Genomic DNA, 12,802 nt, shown 5'->3' on the forward strand with positions numbered 1-12,802 from the left:
AGTTGGACACTAAAATACTTTAAGGATTTAATATCTCACAATCAAATAAGCCTCATCTGATATCTTTGATATCAAGTCCATGAGCAGCAACATCTGTGGCTACTAATATTGGAGCCCTGCCAGTTCGAAACTGATTGAGAACATTATCTCTTTCGGCCTGTGATTTATCACCATGGATGCTTAAAGCATTAAAATTGCGACCAGTGCCACGAGCAAGCTAGTCACACATGTGTTAGTGTAATCACGTTCTAGGTTTAATAGCATTTGCTAAAACTAGAGAACACATGTGTTAGTGTAATCACGGGTTCTGAGGTGGGTTCTGCAATTTTTCACTCTATACTTAGTTGTGCTATTTGTTATGAACCCACATTATTTCACCATTGTATGCTCTCTTGGTAGGTTCTAATCATTGACGATGACATGCCCCTTGCTCAATTTGTTGTTGCTTTCAATGGAGCATCATGGGTAGATCCTGATTCTGTTGCACTGATGGTTATGCAATCAATGCTTGGTTCATGGAACAAGAGTGCTGGTGGAGGAAAGCACATGGGGTAAGTTCACTCTTTGTCTTGTTCTTTGTTTTCGCTATCATGTGTAGTGTGTACAGGCCTGATCCTCATTTTTCCATATTCTGTTACTGACCATATCTTTGCTATGTTACCCTGCTTTACTGTTTACAGTTCAGAGCTTGTACAGAAAGCAGCAATCAATGACATTGCTGCGAGTGTAATGTCATTCAACATGAATTACAAGGACACTGGTCTTTTTGGTGTCTATGCTGTTGCTAAGGTTACTGTTGTATTTCTACCTTTGGTGAAGTATCCATAAATTGCCTGAAATAATATTTTATCCTATACATATTGTGTAGTTATATATGCCATCCATATCCGTAGACATGAAAGAAATGTGTAAACGCAACTAATTTATTTGTTAAAATTCCTCGAAAAGTAAGACAAATAAACATACCTTAGATACACACTATCTACATTCTCTAAGTATGTTTTTAGTGTTGTGCCTTCTCTTCCTATTAAATTCTCCCAGCTCACATAAACTTGTATATAAGCGCTACACAAGGTGTTGCAGTTGGGTCTGTTAGTGACAACAATGTTATTGGCACAATTCTAACCCCTTACACTTGTTGCAATTGAAACTAGGAGTTAGCATTTTTGTTTGCCATTGCTCTGATAGTTTTTGAATTTTGATGACGAAAGTTGGCTTCATTCTGAATTTCTGATCTTTATTTACATATCAAAATGATGGTTCTTTTTTCTCCATGTAAACAATAAAGAGAGGGAGTTTTGTTTTGTACTTCAATTTGAAATACTGAGCCCCCATGCGTGTGTGTACTTGGTAAATCCACTGCAGAATAGTCAAACTAATAAGACTTATTTTTGTCTATTAATATAGCTTGCCCATCCCACAGTTCAATGCTGAATCAAGTTTTATTTCCCACTAATCTGTTGTGAACCTTAATTTTTGCTGGTACTGTGTGATGTTGCTTTTGTGCAATAGTATGCCTTATTTGTCAACCTTTTCCTGGTGATCATTGATCTTATTTGACCTTGCAAACTTGTTTTTCAGGCTAATTGCTTGGATGATTTGGCTTTTGCAATTATGCATGAGATGAGCAAATTGTCATACCGGGTTACGGAGGAAGATGTTATCCGTGCACGTAATCAGGTAATGTTTGAAGTTGTTATGGGAGAAAATTGTCATACCCATATTGTATCTCAGTTTACTCAGACACTGCATGCTACAAAGCTTGATGTATGGTGTTCTCTTTCTTTTGGGCTTGAGAGACAATCATAGCCTGATGATAATTTTTTCATTAATATGCTGGCATACGTTCAGCATAGTATCATGTTATCTCCAGCAGTTTACTCATCCCCACCCTCATATTCAAACTTCAGTCTACGAATAGTGCAATCTACAGTGCAAAACTGTGTTTTATGTGACCATATAAGTGAACTGCTGGAGACGGTCTCACATTTTCATTGCTTTGTGATGACAATTTCAGCTGAAGTCCTCAATCCAACTCCACCTTGATGGTTCAACTGCTGTTGTCGAGGACATTGGCCGCCAGGTATTATTTTGCTCCATTATTTTGATGTCCAACCAATTATTTTACACCAAATTTTAGTGATCAGCACCTACTTTTTTCGTTCCTCTCCTGTTCCAGCTGCTGACCTATGGACGAAGAATTCCTACCCCAGAGCTTTTTGCAAGAATAGATGTTGTTGATGCAAGCACTGTGAAGCGTGTTGCAAACCGCTTCATCTTTGATCAGGTACTTTTTTTTGCCAACCTACAACCTTCATCTTTATGCTTCCTTCTCTGGTGAACTCTAAAAGCTAGCCCGATTTCTCGCTGGAATTAAGATGCACCCCTTTTGTTGTGAAGCATTATATCATGATGTTTTTGTGATCGACCTCTAGCGATAGGATTACTAGCGATAGGATTATTGTATGGTTTCATGTTGTGCTTCTTATGCTTACAACCAATCCATTGGATGATTTGAAGACAATCATGTCTCTTCAGCATACATTTCAACGCTAAACTTCTACTGTCACCAGTAACTTAGTTGGAAAAAACAAAAATGTGTTCTTTGAATTATTTCCTATCAGGCTTGAGAAAGCAATATTTAGTTTGTTTGCTTTTTTTGTTTCAGGATGTTGCTATTGTTGCGATGGGACCGATCCAAGGACTTCCAGACTACAACTGGTTCAGACGCCGGACCTACATGCTCCGTTACTAAGATCAATCTGCCGGTGTACCATGTTTACGGTGTGCAAGGACAAAGATAAAATTTGCCTCTTACGGCGTCTGTATATCAAGGCCTCAGCACTGCACATCGCTTGCTGCGACAGAGGTTTTTTTCTTCTTCAGAATTTGTTTTATTTCTTTTTCACAAATCTGCCAATAATGATAGGCAGGTTCGACTGACGTGGCTTACTTGGGTGGTCAGCCTATGTTATTTTTCTTACAATGAGTCATGACCCGTACCGTTCCATCTTTTGTTGGAAGGTTTTTACTTTGGCAAATAATTTGATGTGGCTCGTTATATGTAAAGATGGTACAATTTTAGCTTGTGCAATTTTTTTTAAACCTTGTTGGAAGGTTATTACATAGAGCAGGTAACTGTTGCGAGAACTAAGCAGTTTGTACTGCTCCCAACCCTTGTAAACTAAGGTTTTTACTAAGCCATAATGGCTCCTCTGTCAACGCACGGGCACTGACCTAGTAAGTAGTAGAGATAGAGATTTGCTGATGCATCAAGTCAACCAAGCCCATTCCCGTCTGTCATTCCGTGTTCTGTCATTCCCATTCCCCCTCCCCCTCCCTCATTCCCACGTGCATCCCACGCCTAGCTAAAATTAAATTAAAAATACACAAATATGGCTCCAATGGGATTCGAACCTGCGACCTCTTAAGCAAATGTGCTCGTAGCTACCACTACACCACATGTGTGTTTATGTCGATATCTGTTACAGTAAAAATATCTACTACATCTCTCCCAAAACTTACCTGCTACCTTTGCACAATGTGTAGTAGTAGATAATTATCAACGAGATTCCTGAATTATATTTTTGGATGGAGGGAGTAGTATTTAAAGAAGAGCCTTGCATGCAATTTCTTTTGTTTGAGTAATGTTTTCAACTTAAATTCTTTTTTATATATGTGACATTTATTCTCCGTAATATTTTTTCCATGGATCTGACTTGTGAGTCGTTTTCATAAACCAACGCTAAAGATGAATCCATGTTTCTTACTTGGAAACCCCGAACAAACACTACTGCCAGGAGGCGCTCGCGTTGGCGTCGCTCATCGACGACGAGAAGAAGCTTGGCGACTGCCAATTTGACCTCTGGAAGCAGTACTACGTGGCCGCATGCGTCGCTGTGTTCGGCAAGCTCCGCCGCAGCCACCGCTTGGACGCGGTCCAGAGCGGCTGCATCGCGCTGTCCATCTCAAACAGGGGGACCTCATGGTCGTCACCAACGCCGGCGACTCTTGGGTTGTTCTGGGCAACGCATCCGACAACGGCGCCGTCACACCGTCCAGCTCATCATCACCTGAAGCTCAACCTGCCACGTAAGTCACTACTGACCGGCCATAAATTCTTGTGCGCTGGGACGACGGCCGTTGCTGACGTTGTGTGAGTGTCCTCGAATAAGATGTATGTAGAGGAGTAGCACATCCGGTGGTGCAACGGCTAGGTGTACTACCTCGCTGATGAGATCGGGGTGCACTTCGTTTGGCAGCCCAACCAAGAGTCATCGGTACTCGCCATGTCGTGCGCGTTCGACGACTACTATATCAAGGACTATAGCATCATCTTGGCGCCAGAGGTGATGCAGAGGAGGACCGACAGCAATGACCACTCGCCATCGTTGGGATAGCTTTTGTGCCAGCCTGCCTTTAATTCTCTTCGCAAACACATACACTTGCTTTTTTGTTTAAGCAAGCGTGTATGGTGGTGCGTACCTGATGATTGACAATGTATGAAGGAACTTCTACCGGCAGGTGTTAGGGGTGAAACGGGTCGGGTATACCCGTCGGGTACCGGATACAGGTAGTGCTAATACCCGTTTTTTGGATATGGATTCGGATAGTTTTATATTCGGGACGGATACGGGTAATACCTGGTACTGTAGCTTCGGATTCAGGTCGGATACGGAGCAAGAACTACTCGGAAAATACCCGGATATTCGGGTCGGATACGGGTAGCCGGAATTCGGGTACCCATTTTTTCTTTTTCTACATAATATAGTTATTAAATCATAACTTTTACATATGAAACCGGATGAAGATAAAGTTTATATGAAAATTGTAGAGCTTGAAGAGATCTATAAGTTTGTAATACATCAATTTTTTGTTTAAACATATCTTTAGACCAAAATCATTGAAATAATGTCTAAATTTATATCAAATTAATAGACTTTACCATTTTTATGTGTGGGCTTAAAGTTATCTCCACGTGGGAACTTAAGGTTATCTTTTTATTGACTATTTATTAGTATTGATAACTTATATTTATTTTTGGTCGACACTACAACATTTTAAGGATTTAATTGTATTTTGATGATTTTCTATGACAAGAAATTAATAATACATAAATAGCCTCAAAAAATCGTGAAATTTTACGGAGACACAACATATGTCTATATATAACAACAAAAAATGTTTGGATCATAAGATCTATAAGATGTCCGCGTTTATTCTATTTCACTTTCACTTATTTGTATGAGTTACACGTGAAATCAGTGTAAATATCCAAGTTTCAATATAATCAGTACTTTACTTTATCATTTTCATGAGGACTTGAGTTATCTTTGTATAAAAGGTTTATTAGTTTTTGTAACTTATTTGCAAATTTTGAGTGAAACTAGAATATTTTATGAATTTTAAATATTACGGTGTTGGTTCTACAATGTTCTTGTGATAAGTAACTTTGAACTGCATGATGTCAATTTTATCGGTTTCCTTTCTTACATTTGATCCATCATATACATGATTATGTATTGCTTAACTTATGTGTTTGTTGGATGGTTGGACAATTAATATCATTGGACGAACTACCCGATAATTATCCGGTACCTACCTGAGTAGTATCCATTATCCGTTTCTTACCCGTCCGGATTATTACCCGGTCCCGTCCTGTATCCGTCCCGAATCTTAACTACCTGTATCTGCTCCCGTATCCGAGAGAAATATATTAGGGTAGGATACGGGATGACCATGTATCCGGCTGTATCCGTCCCGTTTTCATCCCTAGGCAGGTGTGGCACGTGCTCTTCAATGATGAGACCATGCAAATCGTGGTATATATCGAAGTCTGCATGATACTGATGGTTGCAATGTAGTAGTGAAACAGCTAAATTAAAATAACAAAAATTATGTATGGCTAGGATTACAAATGGATTATGAAACATTTTCTTATAACAATATAAGACACATTTTGTATATAAGTTATTATGTTATTATATTTTTCCGTTGCAACGCACGGGCACTCACCTAGTACCATTATGAAATCGTATTTCTTTGAACATCATAACCATTAATATATTCGTTTTTATGGTCCTATATAGAAAGGTCTTGTCATCTAAATCACAAAAACTAAATATAATAAGGTCATGTACAACCTTGAGATCATGGATCGGTTCTCCAAGTACGAGAAATAGTTAATAAGAAATTGTATGATAGTTTTTTAAGTCTCTGCAACATAAATATAGTTAAAAAACAATATATATAAAAAATGTTTAGAGACAAGATGTTCATAAAGAGCCCGTCTATTATATATATATTTTTCAATTAACCCTATAAAGACCCTAAGATCCATATTGATAAATAGGGTTATATATGCTCTACAGTTACTCAAAACTCTATCTCGATGCGCAAATTACGACTCCAGTACGTCCAGCTATAACCAAACCATCCACATTGGATACACACCTGACAATCTGCAAGAAAAAAAAGGAAAGCGATTCAGAATTCTGTTCATTCTGCAACATCAAAAATCGTCGAGAAACCGTCTAAAGCTGGCCGATAAACCTAGAAACCATTTTTGAATTTGAAAATAGAAACAAGTCAGTTTTAGCGAAATCCGACGAATTTTACTTTCACGAGATACGGAGAAATGTATTCGAAACGAACTGGGGGAGACGACCAAACTCCGGAGTATAGGTGTACATTTGGGCCGGGCTTAATGGGCTGGCACGAAGCACGAAAAAAAAAGCCCGGCCCAAGCACGGCACGGCACGAAATTATTACGGGCCGGGCCGGCCCGGCCCGATGCATCGGGCCGTGCTTGGGCCGACGCCGAGGCCCACGGGCGGGCACGAGCCCGGCCCGTTTAAGCAGACCCGAAATGGCCCGTTAACAGGCACGAAAAGGCCCAAAATGGCTGCCTCCACTCCAAGGCCCAAAATGGCTGCCTCCACTCCACGGCCCAAAATTGTGTTGCCCAGAAACCCTAAAACGCGAGTCCATCTCTCCGTCCCGTGTCCTGTCCCCGTCCGGTTGCCGTCTCGGCCTCCCAGCTCCCAGGCGGTCAGGCGCCCTCCCAGCTCCAGCCAGGCTCCACGACCAGACCGCCGTCTCCGCCCCTGCTCCAGCCAGGCCGCCGTCTCCTGCGCGCGACCGGACTACCGGAGCCGCCCCTGTGCGTGACCTCCGACCGGAGCCGCCCCTGCGCGCGACCGGAGCATCCCCTGCGCGGCTGTGCGCGACCGGAGTCCGGAGCTTCCCCTGCGCGCGACCAGAGCCGCCCCTGCGCGCGACCGGAGCCTCCCCTGCGCGCGACCGCCGACCGGAGCTGCCCCTGCGCGCGACTGGAGCCTCCCTGTGCGAGCACGACCGCTCGATTTTGTTTTTTGGGCCCAAATGTGTATTTCGGGCCAATTTTGTATTTCGGGCCTTTACTATTTTCGGGCCGCCCGTTTAAAGCCCGGCACGTTTAGCTGAATATGGGCCGGGCCGTGGGCCGAGGGGTCGGCCCGTGGGCCGGCACGGCACGGTCCGAATTTAATATTGGGCCGGGCCGGCCCGAAATTAAACGGGCCAGGCCTTTTCGGGCTTGGGCCAGGCCGGGCCGGGTGGCCCGAATGTACACCTATACTCCGGAGACGAGACGTGTTTGTTGGGCCAAAGGACTGAGCCATGGGGTTGTCCGTTGACGTTGACTCTTCGTCATTTTGTAGACCAAACGCATGGGAGACTACGCGTGATTGCATTTTCAGAAACGGCTGCTTGGATTCCAGACCCCCATAGGCTGCCAATGCTCATCCGTAGGTTCATCTCCACTTTCTCCGGGCAATTTGTAGCTTTCTTCATCCCTGTCTTGCTGGTTGATTTCTATTCTGGCACACGCCCGACGCAGCGGCAAGCAGAGGTAGCAAAGAGGAGGATCAGATCTTGATAGCTGACGAGTGGCGACCATGCATCTGGTGGCTGGGGCTATCGGCAACCTGGCCCCCAAGCTCCTCCGGCTTCTGCGAGACGAGTACAGCCTGCAGAAGGGTGTGAGGAAGCAAGTCCAGTTCCTTTCAGAGGAGCTGGAGAGCATCCACGCCGCCCTCCGCAAGGTGGCTGCTGTGCCGCCGGACCAGTTGGACGAGCAGGTCAAGATCTGGGCGCGCCAGGTCAGGGATGCGTCCTACGACATGGAGGACGCCCTCGACACCTTCCTGGTTCGCGTGGAGGGCCGCCCCGAGCCCAATTGCGGCCATGGCAGGCTCAAGGGCGCCGCGAAGAGGATGGGCAGGCTGTTCAAAAAGGCTAATGCCCACCGCCACGTCGCAAGCGTCATTGCCGGCATCAAGATGCAGCTGCAAGAGGTGGCCGAGCGGCGCGCACGGTACAGAGTGGACGAGGTCGTGGCGACCAGGCCTGCTGCAGCTTCGGCGATCGATCCTCGTCTTGAGGCCATGTACAAACAGGCGACACAGCTTGTTGGCGTCGACGGGGCCATGGGTGACCTGGTGCTATTGCTGTCCCTGGAGGCAGAGGAGGCCTCCAACTGCAAGTTGAAGGCAGTTTCGATTCTTGGAGTTGGAGGATTGGGCAAGACTACTCTTGCCAAAGCGGTGTACGATAACCTGAAATCACAGTTTGATTGCGGGGCTTTTGTTTCGGTTGGTCGAAATCCTGACCTGAAGAAGGTCTTTAGGGACATCCTTATAGATCTTGACAAGCACAAATACACGGCCGAGGTAAACCTGTCGATATTCGGCGAAACACAACTCATCGACGAAATCCGAGAGCTCCTGGAGAGCAAGAGGTATGATTTGGCTAGCTATAAAAATGCTCACTCTATTCATCAGTGTAACTTGTCGTGTCATTCTCGCTATTCACAATTTCGGTGAAATTGACTGAAATTCATGAAATATCACATTTACCCCTTGGGTTTGGAAATTTCTCACGCCCAAGTGAAAAAGCCGATATTTGGGGAACCCCTGGTCAGTGTTATTCCTCAGTTACTGCACACGCTCACACTATACATGATGTAGATTACTAGTATTTACTTGTTACAACTGTGCATACTCTCATATTGTACACGATGTAGGTTACTAAGATTTACTTGTTACAACTGTGCATAGCTATACTTAGGTGTTGTACATTCCAAGTTCATATATCTGCGAGGGGTTTATCTGTTTTTTCCCTTGTGAATTGAACAAAATGAAATGAGTGGTTACTTAGTTCTTATCTGAGGCACTAATTGTGGGCTCTTGACTAGTACAAGCAGCACTTGGGGCTGTTTGCCAGCCTGTCTGAAAAGATTGGGAACCGTTAGCCTCTCCCAATGATCCTAGGACATAATTTGGGCCCATTAAGAAAAACTCTCATATGACAGACAATTTAACAAAAAAGAGAATAAACTAGTAGGCTCAATATTCAAAAACATACTCAAAGAGTTCATTTGTAGCAATCTAAGGCAAACTAGTATTATGTAGAAAAAACTTAGGTGATCCTAATTAAAGTTGCTACATGTGTGCATTCTATTCTGTTGCATGGAAGCCAGATGATTGCCATGCAAAACCATAGAATTAATACGGCAACGTTTCCAAATAAACCCTTTTTTTTTAAAAAAAAAAAGAAGAAATCGAATGCTAAAATAAGCTCTTTATGGGGGCAAAGGGAGCAAAAAACAATAAAACTTGCACCAGGGAAGGTAGTGTCCTTGTATTTTGTTATCTCATTTATCTTATTGGTCATGGAGAATTATAAACCATCAACTATAGATGCAATATGCTTGTTTCTTAAACTGACTGGATGCAGTATCTCATAACTAAGACACTGGTAACTGGGCGTGGCCATAGGAAATTTATCTTATTTGTGATATATAGTTTCTTATCTTTGGTGTTTGCTGCCACTGCACAGTTGTTTGAATCTTTTATCATGTAGTAACATTTGTTTATTTCTAATAGATGCTTAGATAGTGTTACTAACTCTGGCCCTTGCGTTGTCATATATAGATATTTCATTGTTATCGATGACGTATGGGAAAAACAACCCTGGGAAATAATACAACTGGCTTTGGTTGAGAATAATAGAGGAAGTAGAATAATGTCAACTACTCGTAACTCTGAGGTCACCAGTGGTGAGGTTTACAGGCCACGACCACTTTCAGACAAGAACTCCAAAAGGTTATTTTACACAAGAATATTTGGTAGAGACGGCAAATTCCCTGGCAATCAAGTTGATGAGGTGTCTGATAGAATTGTACAGAAATGTGGTGGTATACCATTATCTATCATCACAATGGCTAGTTTATTGGTGGACAAGCCAAGGGCAGAATGGTCTGAGTTATGCAGCTCCACTGGCTTTCGCGATAAAGATATTGAACAGGTAGATAGAACTATGTGGATACTGTCTCTTAGCTACTATGATCTGCCCTGCCATCTAAGGACCTGCTTACTGTATCTAAGCACTTTTCCAGAAGATTATATTATTGATAAGTATTCTTTGATATGGAAGTGGATAGCTGAAGATTTCGTTCATAAGAAGCCAGGAACTTGGTTATTTGAGGTTGGGGAGGGGTACTTCAATGACCTTGTCAACAGAAGCATGATCCAAGCAGTGGTGTCAAAACGTGACGGCATCATAGATGGTTGTCGTATCCATGACATGGTGCTTGATCTCTCCTCCGTTCTTTGTCACGAGAGGAAAACTTTGTCACTGTACTAGACAGCGAGAGTGATGAAGGCACATCATCGATGAGCAGGGCTCGAAGATTGGCCCACCAAAGGAGCTCGATGGACGCTCATTGGGACAATCGTCACAAGGGTATGCAGAAGATCAGATCATTCATTGCCTATAGGTGCCACGATGGTAAGGAGCTCCCGTTTCTGAGCTTTAAACTCTTGCGCGTGCTAGATTTAGAGGCTGTATACATGGAAAGCTGGCACAATGCTAAGCATCTTGGGAACTTACTTCATTTAAGGTACCTCAGGTTAAAAGGCACAAATATGCCCGAGCTCCCAAAGGAAATAGGAGCTCTGAGGTTTCTGCAGACACTAGACTTGGTGGAGAATTTCTTCAAGGAAGAACTGCCATCGACCATAGGCATGCTAACACAGCTGGTATGCCTACGTGTTTGTGGGTGGACTCAATGGGGGACGAGCGTGCCGAGTGGAGTGATCGAGAAGCTAACGTCCCTAGAGGAGCTGCAGCTGCTGGTACAATGCGACGTGGACGAGCTTGACGACAGCCTGTTTGATATGAATGAACTGGGCAGCTTGAGTGAACTCAGGGCGCTCACGATCAGGGCCATTGAGATAAACCAGAGCATGTTGTCAGATCTTCTACAGTCCGTAGCGAAGCTCCACAAGGTCCAGAGCCTAAAACTCGAGAACCAGAGCCATCTTTGGAACGGCCTGTACGACGCAACGTTCGACGCAGCGGCGCTACCGCGACATCTCGAGCACCTGCTCGTGTCCGAGAACTGTTTCCGTTTCTCTGAGCTCCCCTCGTGCATCGACCCCTCGCGCCTTATCAGACTGTCCCACTTGGAACTGTACGTGATCGACATGGACGAGCAGGGCATGCGGACCCTTGGCCGGTTGCCAGAGCTCCGTCACCTTGTGCTGGCAACGGAGTCCACGGTAACAGTGACTAACATTGCCACCGATGGCTGCTTCCAGAAGTTGAGGTCATGCAGGTTCATGCACTCGATGGTCCTGCTCGCGCTCAATGCCGACGACTGCAGCGTTTCCTTCACCCTATGGAACGGAAGGGATGACGTACCGTTTGGCTCTAGAGGGGAGGAGGACGAGCGCAGAAGAGCGCCGCCGCCGCCCGTCATGCCGACCCTCGAAGAGATCTCGTTCCAGGTCCACGCGGAGTGGTGCCTGACGAAACGCGAAGACGGCAGCTACGGCAGCCTCGGCTTGGAGCACATCGCTTCGCTTCAGAGAGTCGTTGTGACCATCGTCTGTGAGGGGTATGTCTTTGAGCTGGACCTGACGGAGACGGAGGCGGAGCTGATTCACGCAATCAATGTTCATCCCAACAACCCTACTCTCACTTGGACGGTTCTTAACGAAGGCATCATTAGAAGCTATACGGTACGTACCCGGCCTGATGCGTCACACATATATATATATATATAACCCTATTCGAGTTTAGTTCCATCTAATCCCCCGTTTTTCTGTAACCACATCTCCATTTCCAGTTGGGCGATACTGATGATGATTTAGCCATAGAAGAGCAAGAAAGCAAGGCCCCTTTCTCCAGTCCATGATGATATATATGTCACCACGTCAAGAAGCTTTTGTGCAAGATACCCAGACAGACACCCAGAGCTAGCTAGCGACTGAATGCGCACAGTGCTGTCTTTTCACACTCTTCTGCATTTTTTTTATTATTTTTTGGTGTTACAGAAGTGTATTTTTCTGCTCCCAATTCTTCCGTTGGCTCGGCACTCTGTTCACATGCCTGACTATAAGCCCTTGGGCGCGCTTGACCTAGTTTGCAAGTGTTTTTGATAATAGTAGATGTGTTTATTGTAATAAATTGTATTATTAACTTGCACTCAAAATAATAGAAACGTCATTTGTCTTTGAATTATTTAAAGATGGATGTATAGTCCGTTTTGAATCAGCAATAGATTTTTATCTATCATAAAACCTGATAGCAATTGTGATCCCCAATCCTTTTGTACGCTACGGTTTTTTCTCTAATGAACACTTAATTGACCTCCTCACTTTGTAACTCAATGCAGAAGATGGAGTTTGAGGAGGTAAACTAAACTCTGGCTGGACTCTACACACTGGATTAACAAACCTTCTCATATGACATTTTG

At 44.1% G+C, this 12,802-nt stretch overlaps 2 protein-coding genes across 2 annotated transcripts; both read left to right on the forward strand.

The window, feature by feature from the left end:
* The first annotated feature begins 420 nt into the window (after positions 1–420).
* Positions 421–3,069, forward strand: LOC103648316 (probable mitochondrial-processing peptidase subunit beta, mitochondrial). The gene is made up of 6 exons (XM_035965106.1): positions 421–526; positions 608–789; positions 1,582–1,680; positions 2,018–2,083; positions 2,180–2,287; positions 2,669–3,069. Exons 1-6 carry the CDS (start codon positions 421–423, stop codon positions 2,753–2,755), a joined length of 648 nt encoding a protein of 215 aa, XP_035820999.1. The 3' UTR covers positions 2,756–3,069.
* Positions 3,070–6,983: 3,914 nt separating this feature from the next.
* On the forward strand, positions 6,984–12,573 carry LOC103648314 (disease resistance protein Pik-2). Its single transcript, XM_008672808.4, has 4 exons — positions 6,984–7,787; positions 7,880–8,779; positions 9,975–12,065; positions 12,173–12,573. The coding sequence occupies exons 2-3, from the start codon at positions 7,938–7,940 to the stop codon at positions 10,684–10,686; spliced, it is 1,554 nt and encodes a 517-aa protein (XP_008671030.1). The 5' UTR covers positions 6,984–7,787; positions 7,880–7,937; the 3' UTR covers positions 10,687–12,065; positions 12,173–12,573.
* The last annotated feature ends 229 nt before the right edge of the window (positions 12,574–12,802 follow it).

Source organism: Zea mays, chromosome 2, assembly GCF_902167145.1.
Source record: "Zea mays cultivar B73 chromosome 2, Zm-B73-REFERENCE-NAM-5.0, whole genome shotgun sequence".
In the NCBI taxonomy this organism is placed as follows: domain Eukaryota; kingdom Viridiplantae; phylum Streptophyta; class Magnoliopsida; order Poales; family Poaceae; genus Zea; species Zea mays.

Coding starts and splice junctions, on each gene's coding strand:
- LOC103648314 (XM_008672808.4), top strand. CDS start 7,938: ATGCATCTGGTGGCTGGGGCTATCGGCAACCTGGCCCCCAAGCTCCTC. Junction 8,780..9,974: donor GAGCTCCTGGAGAGCAAGAG/GTATGATTTGGC, acceptor TGTCATATATAG/ATATTTCATTGTTATCGATG.
- LOC103648316 (XM_035965106.1), top strand. CDS start 421: ATGCCCCTTGCTCAATTTGTTGTTGCTTTCAATGGAGCATCATGGGTA. Junction 527..607: donor GCTTGGTTCATGGAACAAGA/GTGCTGGTGGAG, acceptor TAGTGTGTACAG/GCCTGATCCTCATTTTTCCA. Junction 2,288..2,668: donor ACCGCTTCATCTTTGATCAG/GTACTTTTTTTT, acceptor TTTTTGTTTCAG/GATGTTGCTATTGTTGCGAT.